This window comes from Cladophialophora immunda, assembly GCF_000835495.1.
Source record: "Cladophialophora immunda strain CBS 83496 unplaced genomic scaffold supercont1.4, whole genome shotgun sequence".
Lineage (NCBI taxonomy): Eukaryota > Fungi > Ascomycota > Eurotiomycetes > Chaetothyriales > Herpotrichiellaceae > Cladophialophora > Cladophialophora immunda.
The window spans coordinates 5,185,144-5,211,434 of NW_015622544.1; the positions used below are offsets into that span (position 1 = coordinate 5,185,144).

Sequence of the window (26,291 nt, forward strand, 5' to 3'; positions counted from 1 at the left end):
GGGGGTGAGAAAACATCCCGTCTTCACCCCTTCGTCGGGCCCCGGAGAATGTCTCCGGGACTGGTCTCTGGAGTGAGATGCTTCTTTGGAGCAGATAGTCACTTGGGAGATGATAGACGGGACATTTGTCGCTGGTGGAAAGGGAACAGAAGACCGTCCGCTCTGGTTCAAGTTCCCCCCCCCCTTGCAAAGTTCTCCGTAAGAAAATCCCCGAACACAAATCGATCGTCCGCAGGGGTGTGACAGAGACGCGGGTTTCGACCGGGGTCAAGAGTGGGCTGACATTATGTGCCCTTCTGTATCGTGGCCGTTGGCTCGCTTGAGATTCGGCGTCGGTTCCTGGGCGCGGCCTTCGTTTTATCTGGGGTTGGACGTTGGCGTTCTGATCCTTGAACCCGTCCATGGCCTCGTCCCTGATTCGTCTCCAGAAGCTCGCGCCTTCGAAACCTACAAGTACCCATCTCCATCTCCAGCACTTCTAAAGTCGAATCTAGGAGCTGGATGGCCGCCCGATCCGAGCGGCGTGGTCAGGTCAGGTTGACTGCACTGGGGAGAACCTGGGCTTTGATATCCGTAGCGAGAGCAAAGTCACGCAGGAGTTATGTGTTGACATTGCGGACAGTGTTCTATTTGAGGAGCATTTTCGTGTTACATGTGCATTTGTCACGGTGCTGCCGTCTCAAGAGACACCTGTATGCCAGCTTTGAGGTAATTGATGATACAACAAATCAATTTCTGAGCCCTGGTGTCTGGAGGCTGGCGGTTAGTCTATATGTGTTCATTACAGTCTGATGGCAGGTCACCACCTGTACCCTTTCCAACTTCCTCGACTACAGTCGCTTACTAAATGACGAGGTATAGTCACTGAGTAGCTTCGCAGCATCGTCTCCCATCTTAGCTTCATCCTTGAGACTCATGTTCCCAAGGGGATCGTGAGAACTGCTATTTCGAGAGGTTGCAGCATCAGGAGACTGTTCGGTTGACCTCGATCCTGCAAGATTGCCGACTCCTTTGGACGCTTTAGGAGTAAAGTCGATTGGCGGGGGCAAGTCTGTCCCTAAAATCTTTCGGAGATCAGCCTTTGCCTCCCCAATCTGATAGCCCTCCAGAGGTGATGGTTTGGTGGGAGCTGACGACGAGTACTTTGGAATTTGCTCCATGTCCTGCCAACTGATGTATGTCGAACGAAGGTGGATGGTTCGTCCTTTGTCGTGAGGAGGGTGAGCCAACTAGCATAGAAATATAATTCGTAACGAATAGACAACTGATCATGCAGAAGAATCTTCGAGATGGATGTGCCCACATGGATTCTCGTTGTGGTCCTTGACCTGATGGTGCGACTTTCGGTCTCCTGATACTTGGGATCGTATTCCCCACCGAAATGGCAGCCCAAGTGGCCTGCTAAGAGGTCAAGAAAAGGAGCGCAAGGAGGGGTCGGCTCCCAAGACCTGTTCGACAGCTCTCTTCTCAGGTAAGAATTCAACATGGGGCGTGCAGCGGATTGCCACCAACGGCTCCTTGCTGCAATCACGCTGCTGGAGCGCCGAAGGTGTTTACCAACCCACCGCAAGCTAAATTCAATGCGAACTCGTGCCCTGCGCCAACAGGCCAAGAACCCATCACAAACATCGCTGGGGTCTTATTGTTGGAGACGCGGCCAAGACCAACACAATGTGAGGGATATTACCAATACTTGTAGCGGGTCAGATAGGTTGCTCGATGTTCAGAATTGGCAGTCAACAAATTTCAGCTGGTCGCTGGTTTCCTTTGTTTTGAACGACACGTCTCACTGACAGGGAAGCCACTCCCCCAATTGTGCTGGAAAGGGGATGTCTTCGCCGGAAGGAAAAGAGCTTCATGTGTACCAAGTGTCTCAACAGCTGAACGGCTCGAAATGCGCCCGGTACATCGTTACCCGCCTTCTGACTGCGGCTTGTATTTCAAGGGACCATAAGGGACCATATAATGATCGAACCACTGAGCAGGGCTAGCTGCGGTAAGGAGTTCCTTGATGGCTTGGGTGACGGGCGAAGTATACCGAAGCTTAGGGCCCTGAGCACAAGTGGGTTGCCAAAGGGAGGTGCCTGGTCATGATGGCCAAATCAAATAATGAGAGCGAACGACAGCAGAGAGAGGGATTTAGGCCGAGATTGGTGGTGGTGGCACTTGTGTGGGAGTTGTCCGAGAAATAGGATCAGCACGGGTCTCCCTTCCTTCGGACACGATCTCCGCTGCTGGGGGTGGCGATGCAACGTCCGAGCTGGCCGGATAGTTCTCTGTTCAGGAATGATCTGCCACACGCTGCTCAACGCCAAAGGAGCTTGTAGAAAGGGAGCCTCATGACCCGTGGTCTGGCCACGGTCTGGATTTCCATGCTGACTGTTCTGTCCCGTTATGCTTTACAATTGGACGTAGCGCTTGTCGACGATGCCGTGGATACTTGTAAGAAGACTTTCCAATGGCAAGAATAAACCCTCCTCCAACAGAATTCTTAAGAGCTTGAGCTGAGCTGTCAAGCCGTTGCTGCCAAGTTCGAAACAGAGAATGCTGCCCCGCCGTCAGGCCATCTTCTGCTCCACCCAGGGCCCTCCACTGTTCCACGGGTGATCCGCGAGTACGTGCTCTCGCTCCGCTCCCTCGTGGAAGACGGCGACGACTGGGGATCAAGCGCCTGGTTCTCCTTGCATGCTGCTGTTACATCTCTGAGAAAGATGAGCCTTGGAACCAGTCTGCCGCCTTCTCCGCACATCGAGCCAGAGCAAGGGTTGCAGAAAGCCGGCGCGAGAAGACATTCCTCATCACAACCGTACATTAGGACGAGGACTGGATGCCGAACGTGTCGGGACCGCAAGGTACGCGAATCTTGGTGTGTCGCGCGGTAGCAGAGTTGACCCTCCTGTCAGGTCAAATGCGATGAGTTGCGGCCCCGATGTGAACAATGCCAACGCCTACAACTCTTCTGTGAATGGAAACCACGACTCTACTTTCGCAACGACACGCCACGGATCCTCCGTCAACATTCCAATGTCGACAAATCCAGTTCTCACGTTTGGGTTCATGAGAGTGCTCCGGTGATCCCTCCCGACCATCGTGACGACCTTCCGAGCTTTGGCATGTTGCCAACCAACGACCAAAAGGAACAAAAGGCAGGATTCCACGACGCCGGGACGTTTATCATGGTAGCGACACCCGAAAGCTTTGAACGTCTTCCTGAATATCACCGATCGCCGACGCAAGACCGAAATCTATATCCTCTTTCGCCAAAACCGATAACATCCTACAGATCGCCATGTTCGAGTGGTTCCTGGTGCGCAGAGCTCCGCCAACCAGACCCAGACGTTCACATGGTCAGGACCAGTGGCGATATCCACGCCTTTTTGGATCTGGAATTTGAACCCTGGACGTCCGACAAGGATCCCAATCTGGTGCGGCCGAAAACTGGCGGGCCGCGGGTTTCGGTCAGTGCAGTGGTCAAGGGCAAAGAAAACTCGTTGTTGGCGGACTACGGAGCTCGGATCTGGCGAGAACTGGCCCAGGCGACGACCGACCACCTTGCCTCTTACCGATGGAAATGACATGCTACTACTTAAAAGCCCACAAGAGACCGAAAGCTATGGTGGCCCATCGATACGAGTCGCTCTATTGCAGGTGAAGTTCCAGTCTAACAGGTGAACTCCCACAGATTCGGTCCTACTTCGACAGAGACCCCGACACCTACAGTGCATTCGACATGTAACAAGGAAAGGTCAACAAGGTTGGCCATATCATCGCGGTTCAAAGCAATGTTTCGGGACCGGCGTACCAACTCCCCCTTCGAGGTGGTCTTCTGCTTGAACATGTCTCCCCTTTCGCACAGGCCTGCGAAATGGCTGTGGTCATACCGCTGCGCCTCGCAGACGACATTGCAGATGTGAAGATATTGGCGACCGGAAAGGGGACTGCGGAGTTTGCCTTAAGTGCTACGATGTCGCCAGCTGAGCCTATACAAATAGTGCGAGATGGCCACCGGCATCCACGGCTTATCGGGACATGTCGACTCTGAACCTTGCTTTGAACGGGGCATGAGAGGGCATCTTACAGCTCGAATCACTTTGGGTGCGATAGTGACTTTGTACAGTCAGGATGATCGGCTTTTATGAGAACTATTTCCCGCAGAAGCCACCGTCGACAATCAGGCAGGCTCCAGAGGTGAAGGTATTTCCCGGGGCGACCAGGAAGAGCATCGCGGGCACCAGATCCTGCGGTTCGCCCCATCGCTGCATCGGCACCCGCATCATGAGATAATCCACCATCTTCTGGTCATCTTGATACTGAGCAGTCATGGACGTCCGCATGAATCCCGGGGCGATGCAGTTCACCTGGATGCCTTTGCCCGCCCACTCGTTGCTGAAAGCCTTGGTCATCTGCAGGACCGCGCCCTTGGTGCTCGAGTAGACGCTCGTGTTGAATCCCGCCTGATAGGACGTGACGGAGGCAATGTTGACGACCTTCCCGGGCCGTCCGAGCGCCAAGAGTTTCCGGCCAAATTCCTGCATCGAGATGTAGAATGACTTGATGTTCACCTCCACCAGCTATCGAAAGAGGTGTGTGTGAGTGTCTAGATCATTCTTCCGTGCGGGAGAAAGGGTCTTGGAGGGTTCTCGGGTCTTACCAGATCAAGCTCGTCGTCGGTCGCGTTCTCACAGAGATTCCGGCGCATGACACCCGCGCAGTTGATCAAGATGTCGGGCACGACCTCGGCCTTCCATATTGACTGGTAGCACTCCCGGAGGCTCTTGGGGTTTCGCAGGTCGCAGTGGAACGCCGTCACTTTGCCCCCGACGTCCTCGATCTTGGCCTTCAGGTCCGAGGACATGGGGTCGTTGGGGGCTTCGATGGAGATGACGGTCGACACGCCGGCCTGGGCCAGCGCGGTCGCCAGTGCCGAGCCCAGGCCACCTGGTTGGGGGAGTGAGTAGGTGGGACATCACACGAAGTTGCCAGAGCCGGGGGAGAGACATGTATTACCTGTCGCGCCCGTCATGATGGCGGTCTTTCCCCCCAGGGAAAACATGTTGCTGAGGTATTGCGATGCCATGGTTGATCGAGGATAGTCACTCCGTCAGACGGGGGAGGTCAAGTGAGTGATATTGCCGTACACCACGGCTGTATATATATAGAAACTTTCGGGAGGAAAAGATATTCCATCTGAATATGCATTGTCCGATAGCCGAAGGGATATAATAAGGCGCTGCGCGTAAGGGGGTGAGGAGTAACCCATACTGCCGGGCCCGGTGCGGAGATGGATGGGGAAGTTCGCGGACGTGGGCTCCGAGCTCGGCGAGATTCACGACAAGTTACCTACTTGTACAGGTCGCACCTAGGGAAGTTCGAGCCAAAAGAGCCAGCGTGGGCTCGCTGCCCCTCGGCTAAGGGAGGGCCAAGCCTCCTCCCTTGGTGCTGCGCCGGAACCGACTCGCTGCATTCCACTCCTTGTACCGAGTACTACATGGCGAGACTGGAGAATATACAGTATATATGGGGAAAATTCAACCACAACATGTATAATGCCGCCAAAGGCATAGGACTGTACCGCCCATTGGACGGCAAACTCGACTCCTGAGAAGGATGCCCTTGCGGTACTCACCAGGTCCTTTGGCCACTGACTACAACACGAGTATTGGAGGGCTCATTATAGGCCGTCCGGTATAGCGAGAATGAATGTGATGGAGACGGCGATCGCTTCATCGTCGGTCAAGAGCGTGGTATCTGATTCCCTTGTCCGCTCCTGGGAAGGGAAGGGGAAGAGGTCCCGTGGATGGATTTCAGGCGGGAGATTATTCTCTAAATCGTGGGCGGAAGCAGTCAAGCCAATCTGCCATATCATCGAAGTTCCTTTATTGAAGAGGCCGACTTCCTTGGAGACTAGTTTCCACTCCAGCTATGACCGCTGATACCTTCAAGGGCTTTCCACATGACCCGTGGTTGGTCCTGTCCCAGAATTTCCCCCTGAGCAGGATTTCTGAGAGTCTTTCCTCGCCCCTTCATCCTTGATCTGGACGACTTCTTCATCCTCGGCTTGTTGATCACCTCTTTCGCTCGGCCTGACAGCGTAGGCACCGGGCAATCCGAGACTCTTGGCGCTGCCTTCTTCTTCAGCGTACACGACTTCGACACTGGCGAATGCTCTCCTACGAGCATAACCTCGCCCTGTGACTTTACCGACATCAGCACTCGCCTTGGACCAAGATCTCACATGGTCAGCAATGGCGGTGCCTCCCGCCGATGCCGCAAACATGGCGCTCTTCAAATCGGCAAAGTCGAACGTTGTCATGCCTGCCCAGAATCGCGTCCTGATCGCTTCGTAAATGACCAATAGGAGAATGCCCGAATTGACGGCGAAGACCGTGTAGATGTAGACGTCCTCACCGATGCGAACGCCCCGGCTCAGTCCGACAACTTCCGCCTTGCCCGTGTCGTGTGCATTGACAAGCTGCGAGGCCCCGTACGCCACGAGAATGTCGTCCGCCATGGCTGTGAAAGAGTCGGCCACGGAAGTGGTGGTTGTGTAGTCGTCATCCCCGTCGAGTCGCCCTTTGACGCTTTCGCGATTGGTGTTGAGGGCGTCGCCTCGAATCGACGTGTAGAGACTATTGCTCACCCGGCTGAGGAAATTAAGCGACGCTATTACATTGAACGTAAGATTGCCGGTGGGTTCGGGGTCGACAGGAAGTTGGCCGGTGTGTGGCTTCACTCGGATTGTCTTTGTCGTGGTGTTAACGGAGACTTCAAACACGGTCGGTGTAAGTGTGATTTCGCATTGAGTCTGGTTGAAGGTTGAGTAATAAGGCACGTAGCTGGGAGCTTGGTAGCTGGGGGACCCAGTGGCGATCGAGACAATGTTCCGTCCCTTGTATGCGTGGGCCGCCCAGGCCAGTAAAGTCGCGTTAGGATACTGATCCCAAGCCGTCGAGGGATAGACTTGGGAAAGCCCAGGAGGGTCGTTAGGCAGACTCCCCTGCAGGTAATAGACTCCAAGATTGCTGGTTCCAGAGTTGCCCACATTGTAGGAAAGGGAGTTCTTCCAGTGGAAAGTCAAATCCGAGGTCGTGTTCTTGACACATTGAACCACGGTATTGTATCCATTCTCGAGGTAGCTGTAAGAAGGCGTGGCTTGAACGGTGGTGCCGTCGAGTTCGATTCTGGCCAGGTTCGGTGACGATCCAACTCCATAGGACCGACCAAGAAAGCTCCACTCGGCATTGTCCAGCCTAGGTTGATTTCTCTCCTGATGTGGATTGTTTGGGGTTGCTGTAGCCGCCGAGGTGAGTAGGAGACCTTGCAGATCTGGGACGGGACACTGGGGGAAAAACCCGTGTGGTGTCCGGGTCGACAGGCGGCCCAGAACGAGATTTCATACTGATCCAGTGCTGCTGTTGACTGGGAACTGAGAGTTCCACAACCAGGCTGAATCGCTTGTAAACGCAGGAATATCAATGCTGCCTTTGAACGACTTTAAATCGTCGACCAACTCCGGGGTGAGTGCTCCCGTCCACAACGCACCAGGGGCGGCAGAAAGAACCAGGAGAAGCACAAGAGACGTCACATGCGTTGGCGACAGCGTGGTTTCCGCATACTGACGAACAATAGCTGCACGGAAAGCGAGTTCGTCAAGTGAAAGATGCTGCTTGATCAACAGGAGCCGAGTCCTGAAGTTCAACAACGTCTTGAGGGCGTCTAGCTGAAGAACTGCCAGGACCTGAGACAGAATCTGGACGAGGATTTGCGCCGATGCTCGGTTCTCTTGCACAAAGGTGACCACAGAGCCGCTGTAGCGCTTTAACCTGGTCACGAGGAGGAAGGCTGAGAGCCCGGTGGGCAGCAGCAGGGCGCAAAACAAAGCTGCCCGATCCCGCAACGAGGCGTGGAGCGGATGCCTGGACATGATTGCAAGCCAGGTGCTGCCAGTCTTCTTGTGTAAAGTTATGGCTCTTGAAAGATTCCATGTCGACAGCAGGGAGGAGTCGTTGCCTCATATCAGGCTGCGTTTGAACGAGGGCGTTCGCAAGTTGCTCGAACTGGAGGGTCTGAATGTCGTTTCATAGGGCCACGTAAAGGGCGAGTCCGATGCGTGCCGGCGGGCGGCTAGACGATGGCGCGGGACGGGATACAGTAGCCTTGGGGGCTGTGCAACAACTGCCCACATGTCAGGTTGACCAGTTCACCAGCATGAAAACACAGCGATGAACCGCTGCGTTCTCGTCGACAGCCAAGTCGAATCTTCATTTTACATCGAACGTTGTACTCCATAGTATTGGAACTGCGTGTTCCATTGACAACTCAGGGCAGTGATAGAGCTTTGAGGCTGCGTGGGCACAGTGATCTAAGAGTTTGTGGGCGAGGTGGGCAATCCGGTCGCCTATCTTGACAAGAAATTAGCCCCCACCGCCAGTCCCCCATGCCGACTTCAGTTTGGGCAGTGTGCACGGGCAACATCGGATCAATAGCCACAGCGCAACATGGCGTGCCACAGGCCCATCATTCTTTGGTAGGCGTGTGCCAAGCAAAGCCATGGGTTGGTACTTGGTTTACTTGCGAACGAAAAGGCTATGAAGTGCCGCGTACAGTTTGATCCTGAAGAGTAGAAAGCGAAGGGGTAATGGGCGCCTTTCGAGGGTGCGGGCTGGACTGCATAACCCGACCGCCACCGTCCGCTGAGAAGCTGTCACAGTGGTGGGCGGGAAGCAAAAGTGCTACGTCTCACGGAGAAATATGTCCGTGTATCGGCGGACTATATGCATTCATGCTGTAGCCGGGTGAGTTTGACAAGCTTGATGAACCAGTTTCCGGCCATCTGGATCCGGAGGAAGTTCCACACCGCGGCGGAAAGGTGTATGCAGAATCGGCTACTCTAAGCACGATATACACAACCTGGTACTGCAGGTGGAAGTCGTTTCGATGGAGTATGGGATGAACATAATACAAACGCAGCCTGGACCGAGCGGCTTCCCGAGAACGTTCGGCGATCATGACACATGCGCTTCTCATCATGGTGCACAGCCGAGGGACAGAAGTTGGGCGAAGACGATTACGAAGAGGACCGCCCAGCAAACTTCTTGGACATGGGCGGAGAGCCTGAGTGGAGTCCAGGAGACTTTGACGAAGGCCGTGAAGAACACCCAGACGACTTCTTGGAAATGGATGAGAGGACAGGAAAAGAAAATCATTGGGCATGAATTGCAGATGACTCGGGTGCTAATCAGGATACGAGGTAGATAGAATTGGTTAAATATCTGCCATCCGCCAGGAGAGGACAAGGGATAGACAAATTGATGTATTGAATCATCCACCACTAAAGGTTCGTTTGTGCGAAGGTGTTCTGGGGTGGTCACGAAGATATGCCCTAGGGTTGCAGCTACTCGACCTTAGAAAGGCGCTGGCACAGTTCTCGGTGAACACATAGAAGAGACTACCTCATCTCAGTGTCTTACAATGGCTGTAGTGTAGCAGACGATGCTATAACTGGGACAACCTCCACCCCAGAGCCTCCTTTTTGGTGCAGCCTTGCGGGGAGATCCACCCGTCGTGCCAAGCCCAGCCTTGTTCGCGACCCCGCCAATGACGAAAGCGTCAACCACTTTCTTCCCACTCGTGTGTGTGGCCTCAATCTACACCGCAAGAAACGAAGAAGAGACATCTGTGGCTCGATCGTCCAAACATCTGAGCAGACTGTCGACTTGGTTCACCCCCCATCATGTCTAACTTTGACCCCAATGCAATCCTCCGCGGAGCGCAACTCACCTTTGTAGGCGCCCACCGAGCTCTGCAAAACCCCGAGCTCTTCACCACGGCGCATTACCGACAAGCCGCAATCGCAGTCTGCGCGGGACTCGCCATCCGGATTATCCTCAATATCCCGATTTATATTGTCAAGATCCTCATATGGATCATATCAATCTTCGTCAATCTCGACCACGAGACATGGGACGACAAGGTCATCTCAGGCTTGGACTTTATCTCGAAATCGGTGCTCCAGATTCCCTTCTTCTTGATGATGGTCATGGGATCCGTGACTCCGACGTTGGACAACCTCTTCATGGAGTCCCTGAAGTGGGTGGACACTACTTACGTGCAGAAGCACAAATCCGACGACCCGGCCACGCTACGGGGCATGTACTACCCCACGCTCAAGATGTACCCGACGCACGGTGAGAAGGAGAAGAAAGAACGGCGGTCCCTTGTCGATGGGGCCATCATCTTCCTTACGAAGTATGGCCGCCGGGCGGCAATTTCTCTGGCCATCTACGCGCTCACCTTCGTGCCTGGCGTGGGCCGCTTCGTTCTTCCGGTCGCCTCATTCTACACATTCAACAAGGCCGTCGGACCGGTGCCCGCGGGTATCGTGTTCGCATCCGGCCTTATCATTCCCAAACACTACATGGTCCACTTCCTCCAGACCTATTTTTCGAGCCGCAGTCTCATGTCGCGCTTACTGGAACCCTATTTCCACCGCATCCGCTTCACGAACCAACAAAAGAAGATCTGGTTCATCGACCGCAGCGGCGTCTTGTTCGGCTTCTCCGCCGCGTTCACGGTCATGGTGAAGGTGCCGCTGCTGGGAGTGCTGATATACGGCATTGCGGAAGCGAGTACGGCGTACTTGATTACGAAGATTACGGAACCGCCGCCACCCCCTGGAGCGGCCAGCCAAGCGTACATTGAGAGTGAGGTGAGGTGGAAGAACAAGCATTTGTTCTTGAATCTGCCCTTGGATCGGCTGGACGAGTTTAATGCGCGGTTGACTGGTGCAGAGAAAGTGGGGAGGGTGGAGAGTACAGAAGTCCCGAGGAGGAAATTTACCTAGAGACGGAAGTTCTCTAAGGAACGATCGAGGAACGGCTGGTTGGAACCCAGCTTTCTCTGGAGTTGTTCTCGAGGGGTCGAGCTTCGGCGGGTTATGGGAAATAAACAGAGGGTCAGGAAGGAAAAGACAGATGAGTCGGTTCTAGGTTTTCTAGGAATACATTTTGATAGATCATTTGGTGTTATGGGCCATTTTTTCATCTCCTACGTAACCCGTGCATCTAACGCATGGGAACCGCCATTGCAGAATCCAAGAAGCTTTCAAGCCCCACCACCTGGGTGCCGCCAGTCCAAATACCCCAGAAAGGAGCTAGCTCACTTATACTCGTAGAAACCCCTGCCGCTCTTCTTGCCCAACCAGCCAGCATCGACGTACTGCCTTAACAGCACGCTCGGCCTGTATTTGCTATCCCCCAGACCTGCGTGTAACGTCTCCATGATCGCCAAACAAGTGTCTAGGCCAATAAAATCCGCAAGCGTTAGCGGGCCCATGGGCACATTCGTACCGTTTTTCATGATATTATCGATATCCTCTTTCTTGCCCACACCCGTCTCCAAGCAAATGATCGCTTCGTTGATATAAGGCATCAGGATTCTGTTGGCGAGGAAACCAGGGCTATCAGCTGAAACGGAACAGACTTTGCCCATCTTCTCGCAGAATGCGACGGCGGCCGCGAGCGTTTCCGGAGAGGTTTGCAGGCCTGAAATGATCTCCACGCCTTTCTGAACTGGTACAGGGTTCATAAAGTGCGTGGACACCACCCGCGACGAGGCTGAGGTGTCTGTGGGGTCCTTCGACGTCGCACGAGCAATCCTGGTGATGCTTATACTCGAAGTGTTTGTAGCCAGGATGGCATGTTTAGGACATGTTTCGGCCAATTCAGCAAAGATTTTTTCCTTCAATGATGGGATCTCGGGCACAGCTTCGATAACCATGTCCACGTCTGATAAGTCTGACATCTTTGTGGTGGGCTTTAACCTCTCTCTTGTGGCTTTTGCAATCTCTTCGGTGATCTTTTGCTTCGAGACATCCTTTGCTAGGAGCTTGTCGGCGAATGCTAGGCCTCGGTCGAGGGATTGTTGGGAAGTGTCCACAAGCGTGACTGGGACTTGGGCTTTTTGGGCGGCGACGAGTGCGATGCCGAGACCCTGGCCGTTGTTAGAAATTGCAGATGTCCTTTACGACCTGCTCATGCGGAAGCATACCATTTGGCCAGCGCCAATAACACCGAGCTTCTTGACTTCGAAGCCCAATGAGGGCGTGGAAGAGAATTGACGGTTGAGCGAGGCGAGCCTCTGCGAGGCAATCTGCGACTTGGAGGAAGCCATCACTCTGGTAGATAGCCTCGACAACGAAGCCATTGTGAAAAGATCTGTGAGCAGTGGGTGCGAGTTAGTTGATCGTTCGCAGCATCGAGCTAGCGGTCTTTAAAGAGCCCGACGTGCTTCCAAGCTGCACAAACGCCGGGATTTCTCCTTGAAGCACCCGCCGAGGACGCCACGCGGGTCGCACGAATGGCCCTTATCGATGACCGAGGCTCGACGATAAGCAGGAAATTCTGCGCTTTGGAGCCGTATGGTCCGCCCGAATAACTTAACGCGTCAAGGGCGTCGAGACGCGTCTCGAGCCAACACCTGCTTCTTCCTCTGAGGTCAACTTTCTGTCTTCCAAACAATGATGGTATAAGTGGATAACATGGACTCTATCGACGACAGCAATCCTTTCACCAAGGCCCAGACCGTTCATCCTGAAGTTCGAGCCTATGTGTACAGTCTGGTTAACGCAGTATGTGGCTCGATGCACGGTTGACAGACCAGATATGCTAACGTCCACCAGCTTGGCGGGAGTAGTACAGACGACGATGGCCACTACGTCCTCGGTGACGATGCGCTCGCCTGTCTTCGAGATCTCAAGCGGTGGTTGAAGCTGTATGATGAGAAGAACAACCGACTCGATGTGGCGAGATGTCTCGCAGAAGCCAAGCTCGTCGGAGGAGACCTGGTCCCTATTCTCGCCTCATGGCCCGAAGACGGCAAGGAGAACAAACTGAAAGCTCGAGTTGCATTGGCATGCTTGGAAGTATTAGTCCCCCTGACATGGCCACTTGAGACTACAGGAGAAATGACCGTCAACCATCACCGACACACGCCATACATTCAGCAAGCCCAAGTCATCTACAAGGCCGCCATCCTGGGCTGCGATACTAGCAATATCCTGCGTCAGGTAGTGCGAATTGGCCTGCCCTCGGTAGCCGCGGCGAGAGACGAGAGAACGAGCCGAGACGAAGGCATCCTCAAGCTTATGCTCTACTTTTTCCGAAATATCGCTGTTATACAGCAGGTTCCCAACTTGCCCAGCCAAGGTTTAGATTCAGAAGTCTCCCGATCAGCGACCATAGAGGCATTCAGAGACCAAGATATTTTCGCCTTACTTCTGACCATCTGCTCAAATATGGGAGAAGATTTCAACTTGCAGGACGTTATTGTGTTGGATATAATCTTCAATCTGATTAAAGGTGTCGACCCAAGAAGGTTGTGGATGACCCAGCAAGAGAGAAAAAGTCAGGGTATCACTGATCTAGGAGCTGCTCTGGCCGTGGAAGAAAGCAAGAACCGAGACACGAAGAAGCATCAATGGAGCAGACATGGGCGCTTCGGAACCATGCTTTGGGTGAAGCGGGATGGGGAAAAGATGTCTGCTGTTTCGGGTCAAGACAACCTCCGGAACGATCAGCAAGCGTTGTTGAACATGGACAAGTCAAAAAAATGGAATAAGCCCCAGCAGAAACGGAGAGACATCGACCACACAATCCACGATTTCGACCGCACTACGCATCTGACAGATTCTGCAGCCGAGAAACTCCGGAACTTCGTCGAGGAGTTCCTCGATTCTGGCTTCAATCCATTCTTCACACATCTCCGCAAAGCCATTGAGCGAGAAGCAGAACGGTTGCTCGACGTCAACTATCGCCAGTTCTTCTACGCGGTTGCATGGTTTCTCGAAGCCGAACGTATCCGACGTGAGACGCAAAAGAAGGAGGTTAAGCCGGACAAAGTCCGAGATGATTTCACTGATGAGAGCTATTCAATTGTTGCGGCCGTGCTCAATCAAGAAACGTTCATCATGCTAAATCGATTTATGCAAGTGTCGTTGGATAACAAAGAGTGGCAAGACTTGAATGCTTGCATGCGTTGCTTCACGCAGGTTTTGCTTACAGTCCAGGAGATGGCACAGAGTCCCCTGGAAGAGGATCAAGAAATCGCAGACAATATCCAGAACCGAATATTCTACGAGGAAACGACGCATGATCGAGTTGTAGAGATCCTGAAAGGATACAAGGATCAAGGTTTTGGCTATCTCGATGCCTGCACCGAGCTAGCACACGTCTTTTTACGCATGCTGGAGAGATATTCGAAGGAGAATGTCGACCTGCAGATACGCTCTCGACGCCGGGTGAAGAAGAAGCGAAAGGAGGAGATGAGAAAGACTGCTGAAGGTGGTGACGATCCTGCTGCAGATGACGAGGTCTCTGAAATGGAAGACATTGCCGATGTGATTCAAGTCTCCAAGGAACGAAAGTTCGATTTCAACCGCTTCGCAGCAAAGTTCTCTACCCAGAACTCAGTCAATACCTTTGTCTCTCTTACCGCACTGTACCGAGATCTCAGCCTTGAACAGCTCAAACGTGCCCATCGATTCTTCTATCGAGTGGCGTTCAAGCAGGACCTGGCTGTCCTACTCTACCGCATCGACATTATCGCTCTTTTCAATAAGATGATCACTGGCCCGGAGGCGCTTGATCGGAAACATGCGATGTACAAGGAATGGTCGGAATTTGCTCGTCAAGTGTTTAAGAAAATGTTCAAGAAGATCGACCAAAGACCGGAGCTGATAGTGGAAATGCTATTCAGCAAAATCAACTCGACTTTGTACTATCTTGAATATGGCCAAGAGAAACAGACGATTGCAGCAAGTCGTGCTCCTGCAGAGTTAGAAGTCAGGCCAGCACCCGGAAGAGATGTGAAAGAGCAGATCGGTATTGTTATTACAGCTCTGTTGAAAGACGGCAAGACAGACCTTGTCCGATGGGTGAAGACCATATTGGGGAACGCCTTCGACGAAAGACATGGCTGGGAAGCAGAAGCCGAGACACGGAAAGTGGCAATAATTGAGGCAGCGCAAAAGGATGGCGAGGACACCCCTGAAAATGTGGATGTTGGTGAACCATCATACATCACAGTACATCCTTCCTCGGATGACATCAAAATGGCAATGTTCAAGAACGGAAGATTGAAATTGCTAATGCGCCTTGTTGGCTTTGAAATGCTCGGAGATGAAGACGTGCCTGGAGCGAGCTGGATCATCCCTGGACATGTATCCGCTGGACAGCTTTCAGACCATAAGGCCACAATAGAACAGTACGAACAGACGCCATGGCAGGGAGAGGATGAGAACGAAGAAGCCGAGGATATGATCCGTCGCGCAAGGAACAAAGAGAGGACAAGTCAAGATGACGAGGATGACGCAGCACGCGGCGCTTTCCTTGACGATTCTGAGGGTGAAGAGGAGTTCCTATTTCCGGACAATCCGCGGAAAAAGAAAGCGAAGAACGCCATTGCTGAGCTCCGGGCAAAGCGCAAAAGAAAGCGAGGCGAGGATGACGGCGATGAGGATGACATTGACGAAGGACTAGCAGCTGAACGACGAGCAGCGCGAAAAGCAGCTGCATTGGACAGGCGACGCAAAATCAAGAGTGAAGCTTACATCAGGGATAGTGACGAGGAATCGGATGAGGAGAAGGATCGCCAATTCTTCGAACGGGAGGAGCAGATGCGGACGAAGTATGCGGAGAAGATTCGAAACGAACTTCGAAACCAGATCAGTCTGGGTGTGAGTGAGAAGCAATCCAAACCAGCAAGCAAGAGAGCACAGAATAAGCGTGTTGCTCCGACCGATGAAGAGCGAGACGGTGATGATGATCTGCTTATGACCGACATCGATGACCACCACACCGAGACAGCTTCGTCGCAGCAACGGAGGGCATGGGATAGCGAGGAGGAGGGAGAGGATGATGGCGATACTCCAATGTCTTCTCAGAGCGCGAGCGCGAATGTTGATCTGACAATTGAGAAGACGGTCCTCAGGGAGCTTGACCAGCCACGCTCAGCTGTCGAGCCAAGCACAAAAGCTGCTCAAGAGGAGATAGAGCTCAGAGATGAGGATGAAGACGTGATGCCGACGGCGAGACGGCGGCCTGTGATCAGAGGGGGTTTTGTTGTGGACAGTGATGATGATGATGACTGAATACGAAGGCCCATTGTGGGGGATTGTCTATCGCGTGTGGACAGATCGATGGAAATAGTTGTTTACCTGGTATTCTGGATTAGACATGCCGTTTCTGGGAGAAAAACAGAGAATTCCAGCCCATGTCGGGATCCGCCGACGGCCATTAAGCGACATTGACGCCACGCCGATTGGCTGCCACCTTGGTCTTCGTCGAAACCTTTTTCTGCTTGCTTGCTTCTTCTTCCATTCGTATTCCTGATAAGGGCTCTCTCTCGCTGCTACTGTGAAAGAGAGCCAAGAGCTGCTTTGGTTTTCGTTGTTATTTCCACCCTTCCTCTGCTCTACTTAGATGCTTCGACGCTCCTCGAAGGCTTAGACTCTTTTCCACCTGGTTTCCAGACACATTGCGGATAGACGGAAAATGACCCAGAAACGGATTTATTTTGGCCGATTCATCTCCACGCCGAAGCCTGATGAACTTCTGATACGGACAGGCGCCGTGCTGGTGGACAAGAAGAACGGCAGAGGAGTTATAGAAAAGGCAGACTGGACTGTAAACGGGCCAAACGATGCGCTCAGCAAGTTCGGCGTGGAGGCGCCGGTGGTGACAGCCGACGAGAATGCATTCTTCTTTCCTGGATTTATTGGTAGGTTTACACTTGGGCTGATAACACCTCACCTAGCTCATACATCTGGGTTACCATCAAAAAGAAGCGAGAAGCGTTTCTGACTCCCAATGCTGGAAATGGTTATGTTGTTCGGCGAACAGGGCTGACCACTGCTCTGACATAGATACCCATATACACGCTTCACAATACCCCAATGCCGGAATATTCGGAAAGTCGACACTACTGGATTGGCTAACCACATACACATTTCCCCTGGAATCTTCCCTTGGCACCGACAAATCTCCCATGTACAAGGATTCAATTGAGCCGCCCGACCCGCTCGCTCGCGCCAAAGCTGTCTACAACAGAGTCATCAGCAAGACACTCTCACTCGGGACGACAACGGCATCATACTATGCCACCATTCACCTGGAGGCGACGAATCTCCTTGCTGACATTGCCTTCAAAAAGGGCCAGAGGGCGTATATCGGACGAGTGTGCATGGACCGGCCCGAGGCCTGCCCGGACTATTATCGAGACGAGAGCACGGAGCAGACGATAGCAAACACGAAAGCCAGCATCGAATATTGCAAATCCCTGGATCCCTCGGGAGAGCTTGTGGCCCACATCATCACGCCGAGATTTGCGCCCAGCTGTCTCCCGGAAACACTCTCCCAACTGGGCGCATTGGCCAAGGAAGAAGATCTCAGAGTGCAGACGCACATCTCGGAGAACCTGAACGAAGTGAAATGGGTCAAGGAGTTGTTCCCCGATCAATCGAGTTACGCAGGGGTCTATGATCATCACGGGCTGCTGACATCACGAACGATCCTGGCGCATGCAGTACACCTCAGCAAAGAGGAGATGCAACTCGTCAAGCAGAGGAAAACAAAAGTCAGTCACTGTCCCGCCAGCAACAGTGCCCTGGGGAGTGGATTTTGCCCGGTGCGGACGTTGTTGGATGAAGGGGTTGAGGTTGGCCTGGGCACAGATGTCAGTGGCGGGTATAGCCCCAGCATACTCGACGCGGTGCGGAATGCTTGCATTGTGAGTCGGCACGTGGGGTTCTTGAATGGTGGCGATAGCAAGTTCAATCTCAGCGTTGCCGAGGGGCTGTGGCTGGCTACGATGGGCGGCGCAAAAGTCGTAGGGATGGAAGGACGGCTAGGTGGATTCGAGGAGGGAATGCTTTGGGATGTGCAGGAGATTGTGATGGGGAACGTCGATTCTAGTGGTGGAGGGGCTGATACAGGGGTGGACATCTTCGGATGGGAAGCTTGGGAGGATCGAGTGGCCAAATGGGTATGGAATGGCGACGAAAGGAACGTGAAACGGGTCTGGGTCGGAGGGAGGTTGGTACACGAGAGGCGGTAATTGCGTTACGAACAGGAGAAGGCAAATCCCAGTGCTATCGATTGGGAGTTTGAATTGGTGCTCACGATATTCTCCACAATTATATCCCTATGTACCTACCCACTACTTAGGTCGTGTTTGGGATGCCACATATGGTTGTGTTTGATATACTTCGTATATCGTATATGCTCGCCAAGACTGCTTATATAACCATAGACAGCGTTGTCACGTGGCTGTCATTCTGGATATGATCTCCAGCCAAATTCCATCCCTGCGCCAACCCGCCACCACCCACCACCCACCACCGCATTGTCACCAGTGCCTCACATCTGATCGACGGCGGGCGGCCAGAAAGCTTGAACCGGCGCAACCCTCGTTTCCATTTCACGTGCGTTTTTATTCGATCAACAATGGTCGTTGATTCCTTCTTCTTACCACCCATCTCACTCTCGTTACCCTCATTTCCCTCATTTCTCCTACTAGTTCCAGTCCGCCATGCAAGAGCACTGCCTCCATTCGCCCGGCAAGTAGGTGCAGAAGCAATGCCCGGTCCTCGTGACGTGCTCACTGGCTGGCCTCGGATCATTCACTTTCACCCTTAGAGCTCCTCCAGCCTAGCCCTCCACTTGTGCCCCCCACGAGCCTCAGGGCAAACCTGAGCTCGGTCGCCAACATGAATGCCTCCGCCGCAGGTTCAAATGTCCTGGTGGGACATGGACAATCGTCGCCTGGAAGGGGCTTTGGTGCTGCCATCATATCTCTCGTGACTTTTCTCCCTCATGCGCTGTTATGGATCATAGCATTCTGTACAATTACGCTGCCGACATGGTTGTTCACTCTTTTTTCGATGAGCTTGACCTTTACCATGAATTTCACTACTCTGTAAGCGACGCCCCTCACTCGTTTTACCTTTTCTCCTACTGACAGCTTGAAGGCTCTTGATCTTCGTCGCCGTGGTCTCGACCGTCAGTTGGTTCATCCGCTATCGTTTCCTAAACTATTATACACATCTACCTCAAGAGCCGCAGCGAAAAGAACCCCAGATAGACTTGTTTCCAGACACACAAGATGGAGACTCGAAACCAGGATTGGCCAACTACCTCGACGAATTCCTTAGCGCAATCAAGGTGTTTGGATACCTGGAAAGGCCCATCTTTCACGAATTGACGCGAACGATGCAGACTAGGAAGCTCATCGCGGGGGAGACATTGCTGCTTGAGGAAGAGAAAGGGTTCTGTTTGGTGGTGGACGGGCTGGTCCAGATATTTGTCAAATCTTTGAGAGACTCGCCCGACGGCACCAGTACTGGTCAAATTGACTTGTTCGACGAAGACGAAGGATATCGGGAAGGCAATCAAGGATATCAGTTATTGACCGAAGTTAAGAATGGAGCGTCAATGTCCTCTTTATTCTCAATCCTGTCCTTGTTCACCGAAGATGTCAAGCTGCGCCATGACGACCAGATTCCCAATGGCACGCGATTTACCAACCACGTCACTCGCACCCCAGATTCGAACGTTGCCAGCCCGACAATGGATCCGCCGACGCCAGGGTCAGCCGTCGCTGGTGGTCTTAGCGAAACGCAGAAAGCCAGGCTCCCTAGCGTGCCACCGTTGACCCTTGGATCTGCCTTTGATGAACGCCACTATAAGAACCACCAAGCCAGACCCAAGCTTTCGGTTTCTGCGCATCCTGATATTGTGGCGCGAGCAGTGGTTGACACCACCATAGCCATCATCCCGGCAAGCGCATTTCGCCGCTTGACTAGAGTGTACCCCAAAGCCACCGCCCACATAGTACAGGTGATATTGACAAGGCTGCACCGAGTGACGCTGTCAACCGCGCATCAGTATCTCGGACTGACCTCGGAGGTCCTGCAGATCGAGAAGCTGATGAACAAATACACCAGTTATGATCTACCCAACCATCTCCGCGGCCATGCCCTTGACAGATTACGGGACAAGTTTGCCAAAGAACGAGAGAGGATTGGCCCCGAAGAAGGAACGAAAGGGATTGCATTACACAATCCGACAGCAGGCCGGCGGAGATCTTCAAGTGGCCTTCGCAAAGAAGCCGCCACGATAGCTCGGCTCAACGCAGCAAAGGGAGCGAGCTCTTCTTCGGCACCGAATTCCATACGGCCGGGAATAGGTGACAGAAACGTCAGCTCGGGTGATCTGCATGGCGCGTCGAGGCCAAGTCAGAGACCAACCAGCCTTCATCTCCGCTCGACCTCGAATTGGACGAGTATGGGAGCCCCTGACGGGTTCAGGATGGAGCTGAGCCCAATGGGAACCCGAGAACCACAACCTTTTCGCCAGTCGTCTTTCAGCAACGATATCCCGCACAGACAAGATTCGATCCATGAGGACAGCTTGTTTCGCGAATCTGTGCTGGAGTGCATGGCCAAAGCTCTTGGGTTGAGCGAAACGGTAACCCAGGCCTTGAAAGGTGTTCCAGTCTCGGTCGAGCAGTCTCCACGGCTTGTATCCTACGACGCAAAACGCCAAACGGCGATTTTCAATAATGCCTTTGGCTTCATCGACCCCTACGAAGGCTCGGCGGATGGCGAGTCTGAATCCATGACGGCTTCGGCCGCCAGCGTTGGCGGCCCGCTAAACAGCCGTACTTTGAACGAGGAATTAATGGACGATGTCGAGATCGTGTATTTTCCAAAAGGCTCTGTGTTGGTCGAGCAAGGCGAACGGAACCCGGGTCTCTACTATGTGATTGACGGCTTCTTAGGTGTTAGCATCCCGGTCGAAGAGAAAGAAGAGAAACAAGAATCAGACGATCGCCGCCGGTCGCGGAGAGGCTCAAGAGACGACACTTTCCCACGTCTTCGAAGAACTAAAACCTCCACTTCGCGAACTCAATCGACCGCAGGCTTCCCGGGACAACCCAAAGACAACAAAAGAATGGTGCAGAAGACGTTGTTTCTGGTCAAACCTGGTGGCATTGCTGGCTACGTTGGGACACTGTCGTCCTACAGATCTTTTACGGATGTGACGGCCAAAACGGACGTCTATGTGGGTTTCCTCCCTCGTTCCGCATTGGAGAGGGTTGCCGAGAAATATCCAATTGTCCTCCTGACAATGGCGAAACGCCTCACCAGTCTGCTCCCGAGGCTGATCTTACATATTGACTTTGCTCTCGAGTGGGTACAAGTCAATGCCGGTCAAGTCATCCATCACCAGGGAGACGATAGCGATGCCATCTACATCGTCCTCAACGGGCGACTACGAGCAGTCCGCGAGCTGGAGGGTGGAACCATGAGGGTGACAGGAGAATACGGCCAAGGTGAAAGCATCGGGGAGTTGGAAGTTATGACCGATGGCACCAGGCCAGCCACCCTCCACGCTATACGTGACACAGAACTGGCCAAGTTCCCGAGAAGCCTCTTTAACAGTCTCGCACAGGAGCATCCCAATATCACCATCCAAATTTCAAAGTTGATCGCGCAGCGCATGCGAGCGCTTGTCGAAGCTCCGATGACGGAAAAGGGCCAAGAGAGGAAGAGAGCCGCGTTGAGTGATTCAAGCACATCTACCCTGAATCTCCGGACGATAGCGGTGTTGCCAGTCACAGCGGGAGTCCCAGTCGTTGAATTTGGGAATCGGTTACTGGCAGCATTAAGCCAGACCGGAGTGCCGAATGGCGTTACGTTGCTAAACCAAGCCATCATCCTTAGCCACCTTGGCCGACACGCCTTCAACCGTATGGGTCGTCTCAAGCTGTCACAGTATCTCGCCGACCTCGAAGAGAAATATGGTATGGTGCTCTACATAGCAGATACCAGTGTGAATGCTCCATGGACTCAAACTTGCATCTCCCAAGCAGACTGCATTCTGCTGGTTGGCTTGGCTGAGAGCTCACCGAGTATTGGTGAGTACGAGCGATTCCTTCTGGGAATGAAAACAACCGCCCGGAAAGACCTTGTCCTCCTCCACGTCGATCGATACTCGCAACCAGGCCTGACCAGGAAATGGATGAGCAACCGAATGTGGATCAACGGTGGTCATCATCATATCCAGATGGCATTTCGTGTGAGCCCCGAAGCCACGCCGCATTCCCCTCCGCGAAGGTTCGGCTCGGCGATCAAGCAAAGTGTCCAGGTCATTCAAGCCGAGATCCAGAAGTACACCTCTCGCCGAGTTCGCCAGGCGCCGCTGTATTCTGCTGATACCCCTTTCAAAGGCGACCTGCATCGACTTGCGAGACGACTCTGCGGCAAGTCTGTTGGGCTGGTGCTCGGTGGGGGCGGTGCGCGCGGTATTTCACATGTTGGGGTCATCCGGGCCCTCGAAGAGGCAGGCATACCCATCGACATCGTCGGGGGGACTTCGATCGGTGCATTTTTGGGAGCCCTCTATGCCCGTGATGCAGATGTGGTGCCCATGTACGGGCGCGCGAAGAAATTCGCGGGTCGGATGGGCAGTATGTGGCGGTTCGCGCTGGACTTGACCTATCCCTCCGCCGCATATACCACCGGTCACGAATTCAACCGTGGCATGTTCAAAGCGTTTGGGGATTCGCAGATTGAGGACTTTTGGCTGCCTTTCTACTGCAACACTACGAATATCAGCAAATCCCGCGCGGAGATCCACACTTCGGGATATGCATGGAGATATGTCAGGGCCAGCATGTCCCTCGCCGGTCTGATCCCGCCAATCTGTGATGAAGGCAGCATGCTGCTTGACGGGGGATACATCGACAACCTCACAGTCCAGCACATGAAATCTCTTGGCACCGATCTCGTCTTCGCAGTCGACGTCGGCGCCGTGGACGACGACACTCCGCAACAATATGGCGACACCCTCTCGGGCTTTTGGTCGCTGCTCAACCGCTGGAACCCTTTCTCTTCGATCCCTAATCCACCGACATTGTCCGACATCCAAGCTCGCCTGGCGTACGTTTCCTCGGTCGACGCCCTAGAACGCGCGAAAGCCACCCCGGGGTGTATCTACATGCGCCCTCCGATCGAAGCCTACGGGACACTGGAGTTTGCCAAGTTTGACGAGATCTACGAGGTCGGGTATAGCTACGCAAAGGAATTCCTTTCGAGACTGCGGAGCGAGGGCCAACTGAATGGCATTATCGACGCCTGGGTGGCCGCGAATGATGAGGAGGGCAAGAAGCTGTTGAGAGCAATGGCGCCGAGGCGGGCGAGTATTTGAGACGCCGATGTCGACCGCGCCGTTCGAAGCCAGGGCATACAATCTTGGTTCGTCGACATTGATAAAGTTACACGTACCTCTCAGAGACGACGTAGTTTGAAGATGCCGTCACGTTAGCTGTCTTGACTGCATCTTGACTCGTACGTTCCGAGGCTGGCGTGTCCAGGGAGACTCGCTCTTGACCGGTAATATAAATCTGCTAGAACCGAACGCAAAAGCTGCAATCTAGGCTGTTAAACAACCATATCATGTCACGCATGCTATGCCATTGCGATTGCGATTGCTATGCTATGTTACCGCAAGCTTTCTCAGTTCCCCCATCTGAATCTGACTTGGACGAGGTACTCGTGTCGAGATGATATAATATAATGTGGTATAGTATAAGTTATAACCAAATGACCAAGTCCCAAGGCCCAGGAGTCAGGAGCCAGGAGCCAGGAGCCAGGACCCAGTGCTCCAGACTCTGGCCTAATGGGCCTAGGGGGCTCCAAAAAACTCATCTGATCTTGGGCGAGATCAGGATCTTGATCTGGTCGTCCTTGTTGTTGACCAGCTCCTCGAAGCCCTTGGGGCCGGTGTCTTCCAGGGAGATGCGGCTGGTGACCATTTTCTCGTAGCCCTCGAATGAGCCTGTAGGAGACCGCCGGAGGAGAAGGTAAGTTAAGTTCGGCTCACACACGAGAAGAAAAGAGGAGAGTGGTGATAATAGTCAAGGCCGAGACAGGAGAGTGGTTATCATAGGGAATGAGGACGTAGACTTGCCTTTGGCCATCAACTCCATGACCTCCTTAAAGTCCTGCTCGTTGTAGCAGCACGAGCTCATGACCTTGATCTCCTTGAAGAAGAAGGGCAGGAATTGGATTTGGATCTGGCGGCAAATCTCACGGGTTAGCAAAACCAATCCCCTCGGTTTGTCACGCCATCCATGCATCCATGCACGAGGGGAAGTAGACTGCAGAAACTCTCACCGGCTTCTCCCACACGGCGACATTGACAAAGGTCCCCATGGACTTGAGGGCGTCAAAGCCCGCCTCCAGCGCGGGCTGCACGCCGGCACAGTCGAAGACGACATCCACGCCCTTGCCGGCGGTCAGCTCGCGGCACACGTCCCCGACCTTCTCGGTGCGCGGGTCGATGACCCTGTCGACGACGTCCTTGGCCTGCTCCTTCCGCTTGGCCGTGGGCTCGCTGAGGATGATGCGCGCGACGCGGTGGGCGCGCAGGACCGAGATGAGGGCGGCGCCCACGGGGCCCCCGCCGAGGATCAGCACGTCCAGCCCCTCGAGGGCCAGCCCGGAGGCCTTGGCCGCGTGGTGGCAGACGACCAGCGGCTCGATGACGGCGGCGTCGTCCAGGCTCACGTTGGCCGGCAGCGGGAGGCAGTGCGCCTCCTCGACGGTGGCGTACTGGGAGAGCCCGCCGCCCTTGCCGCTGCTGCCGCCGATGAAGCCCAGCTTCTGGCAGATGTGGTCGTTGCCGGCCGTGCAGCAGACGCACGTCCGGCAGATGCAGTGCGGGTCGACCATGACGGCCTGCCCGACCTGCAGCGGCGACCCCGCGGGCACACTCTTCAGCCGCCCGCAGAACTCGTGCCCGAAGATGATGGGCCGCGGCTTGCCGGTCTCTGGATCGACTGTGCGCATCAAGACGGGGCCTGCAGGGTTGTCATTAATCGGTCAGTCAAGAACCCGGACCAAATTCCCTTGGGTGGCCGAATTGTAGACATCCTCGTATGTCGTTCACAAGGAGCATTCACCCCACCCCCCCTCTTCGACAGGCGAAAACACTCAATATCGCAACGTACCGGCGGCATACTCGTGCAGATCGCTCCCGCAGATCCCACACCACTCAACTTCCACAAGGCATTCGCCTGGACCCGGTTCCGGGACGGGGACGTCCTCGACGCGAATGTCCCTGTTGCCGTAGAAGCGGGCGGCTCTCATGGACGACATGTCTTGGTCGGTGTCCCTGGGCCGAATGTATCTGGATAGAATGTCGAATTCGGCGAGAGAGAGAAAGGGTCGATGGCCGACGAAGCGCGGTGTTATTTCGCCTTGCTGTGAGCGTGTGAGAGAGTTTGCAGCGAAAACAACCCGGCACCGGCAGTTGAAACTTGGAAAGGAGGAATGAATACGGCCAGGCCAGCCTAGAGGGTATTACATACTCGAACAGTGCTTCCTGAGAGGAAACAGCTCAAGTGCGGGCACAGTGTGGCTTCGTTACTTTGCGTTACCTCGGATAAAGCACCGTTGCCTTCTCCACACATTGTGTGTGGTTGTCGGTGTTTGCGGTGGTGATGGTGGTGCTTACTCCGTGCGCACAAGGTGCAATGCAGTCCAAGTACCGAGCCATGGAGGATGGAGCAGTGGGTTGCATCTTATGGAGAAGGCATCTACCGAGTAGATACGCGCGCAAACCCCCAGAACGTGGGGAAATATGGCGGACCCTTCGGGGCGCGTTTTGTATATACAGAAATCCAGGCCTCCAGGGTAAAGCGGCCCTCTCCTCTCTACATCAGGCCGCCTGCTGCATATCCTTCTCAATCTCGTCTTGGCTTGCCTCTCAGGGTCGCTATAGGTGGCTCAAGGGGTGGCAGAAATGAAAGAGACACCGAAAGAAAAAGCAGCGAGGCGGCGGAACAGGCAAGCAGGTGAGAAGTGGCTGAGCCGATGTCAGATAGAGTGGTATGTATTCAAAGCTCGAATGACAAGGTTCGCATCGCCAATTATGCATTCATGGGGATATCAATCAAATCCAAATAACAATCAACCGGTCCACATGCCATCCTGACATCCAACCCCCGCAAAAAGATGTCCCTAATTCCTCTTCACAAATATGCAATAACTTGGTTCGATTTCGAGCTGCGGTAATAAGACGCTGCAAGTCTGCGTGGTTGACGGTGATTAAAGGAGAGCGGCAATGCCGGCGGCCAGCAGTGCAGCGGCCAATCCTTGAGCCACAACGCGAGGCTGAGCTGCATTGCTGGCCGAAGTCGTCTTGGATGCAATCGAGGCATCGGCGGTG

At 53.9% G+C, this 26,291-nt stretch overlaps 10 protein-coding genes across 10 annotated transcripts; 5 read left to right on the top strand and 5 right to left on the bottom strand.

Annotated features, from left to right (window-relative positions):
- Positions 1 to 663: 663 nt before the first annotated feature.
- On the bottom strand, positions 664 to 1,160 carry PV07_08108 (uncharacterized protein; the record flags this gene model as incomplete). The annotated part of the gene is made up of 2 exons (XM_016395239.1): positions 664 to 749; positions 845 to 1,160. 2 exons carry the CDS (start codon positions 1,158 to 1,160, stop codon positions 664 to 666), a joined length of 402 nt encoding a protein of 133 aa, XP_016248658.1.
- PV07_08109 (uncharacterized protein) lies at positions 1,058 to 1,486 on the bottom strand (the record flags this gene model as incomplete). The annotated part of the gene is made up of 1 exon (XM_016395240.1): positions 1,058 to 1,486. One exon carries the CDS (start codon positions 1,484 to 1,486, stop codon positions 1,058 to 1,060), a length of 429 nt encoding a protein of 142 aa, XP_016248659.1.
- Positions 1,487 to 2,461: 975 nt separating this feature from the next.
- PV07_08110 (uncharacterized protein) lies at positions 2,462 to 5,185 on the top strand. Its single transcript, XM_016395241.1, has 2 exons — positions 2,462 to 2,852; positions 2,904 to 5,185. The coding sequence occupies exons 1-2, from the start codon at positions 2,712 to 2,714 to the stop codon at positions 3,573 to 3,575; spliced, it is 813 nt and encodes a 270-aa protein (XP_016248660.1). The 5' UTR covers positions 2,462 to 2,711; the 3' UTR covers positions 3,576 to 5,185.
- On the bottom strand, positions 4,143 to 5,077 carry PV07_08111 (uncharacterized protein; the record flags this gene model as incomplete). Its single annotated transcript, XM_016395242.1, has 3 exons — positions 4,143 to 4,571; positions 4,652 to 4,938; positions 5,008 to 5,077. 3 exons carry the CDS (start codon positions 5,075 to 5,077, stop codon positions 4,143 to 4,145), a joined length of 786 nt encoding a protein of 261 aa, XP_016248661.1.
- Positions 5,186 to 9,645: 4,460 nt separating the features above from the next.
- PV07_08112 (uncharacterized protein) lies at positions 9,646 to 11,042 on the top strand. The gene has a single exon (XM_016395243.1). It carries the CDS (start codon positions 9,734 to 9,736, stop codon positions 10,841 to 10,843), a length of 1,110 nt encoding a protein of 369 aa, XP_016248662.1. The 5' UTR covers positions 9,646 to 9,733; the 3' UTR covers positions 10,844 to 11,042.
- Positions 10,963 to 12,267, bottom strand: PV07_08113 (uncharacterized protein). The gene is made up of 2 exons (XM_016395244.1): positions 12,049 to 12,267; positions 10,963 to 11,991 (listed from the first exon to the last, which is right to left on the bottom strand). Exons 1-2 carry the CDS (start codon positions 12,202 to 12,204, stop codon positions 11,158 to 11,160), a joined length of 990 nt encoding a protein of 329 aa, XP_016248663.1. The 5' UTR covers positions 12,205 to 12,267; the 3' UTR covers positions 10,963 to 11,157.
- A 234-nt stretch (positions 12,268 to 12,501) lies between these two features.
- Positions 12,502 to 16,245, top strand: PV07_08114 (uncharacterized protein). Its single transcript, XM_016395245.1, has 2 exons — positions 12,502 to 12,628; positions 12,680 to 16,245. The coding sequence occupies exons 1-2, from the start codon at positions 12,539 to 12,541 to the stop codon at positions 16,145 to 16,147; spliced, it is 3,558 nt and encodes a 1,185-aa protein (XP_016248664.1). The 5' UTR covers positions 12,502 to 12,538; the 3' UTR covers positions 16,148 to 16,245.
- A 141-nt stretch (positions 16,246 to 16,386) lies between these two features.
- PV07_08115 (guanine deaminase) lies at positions 16,387 to 18,232 on the top strand. Its single transcript, XM_016395246.1, has 2 exons — positions 16,387 to 16,776; positions 16,922 to 18,232. Exons 1-2 carry the CDS (start codon positions 16,551 to 16,553, stop codon positions 18,109 to 18,111), a joined length of 1,416 nt encoding a protein of 471 aa, XP_016248665.1. The 5' UTR covers positions 16,387 to 16,550; the 3' UTR covers positions 18,112 to 18,232.
- A 156-nt stretch (positions 18,233 to 18,388) lies between these two features.
- Positions 18,389 to 23,539, top strand: PV07_08116 (lysophospholipase nte1). Its single transcript, XM_016395247.1, has 2 exons — positions 18,389 to 18,972; positions 19,025 to 23,539. Exons 1-2 carry the CDS (start codon positions 18,764 to 18,766, stop codon positions 23,265 to 23,267), a joined length of 4,452 nt encoding a protein of 1,483 aa, XP_016248666.1. The 5' UTR covers positions 18,389 to 18,763; the 3' UTR covers positions 23,268 to 23,539.
- Positions 23,519 to 25,219, bottom strand: PV07_08117 (chlorophyll synthesis pathway protein BchC; the record flags this gene model as incomplete). The annotated part of the gene is made up of 4 exons (XM_016395248.1): positions 23,519 to 23,897; positions 24,030 to 24,135; positions 24,236 to 24,921; positions 25,072 to 25,219. The coding sequence occupies 4 exons, from the start codon at positions 25,217 to 25,219 to the stop codon at positions 23,764 to 23,766; spliced, it is 1,074 nt and encodes a 357-aa protein (XP_016248667.1). The 3' UTR covers positions 23,519 to 23,763.
- Between the last annotated feature and the right edge of the window lie 1,072 nt (positions 25,220 to 26,291).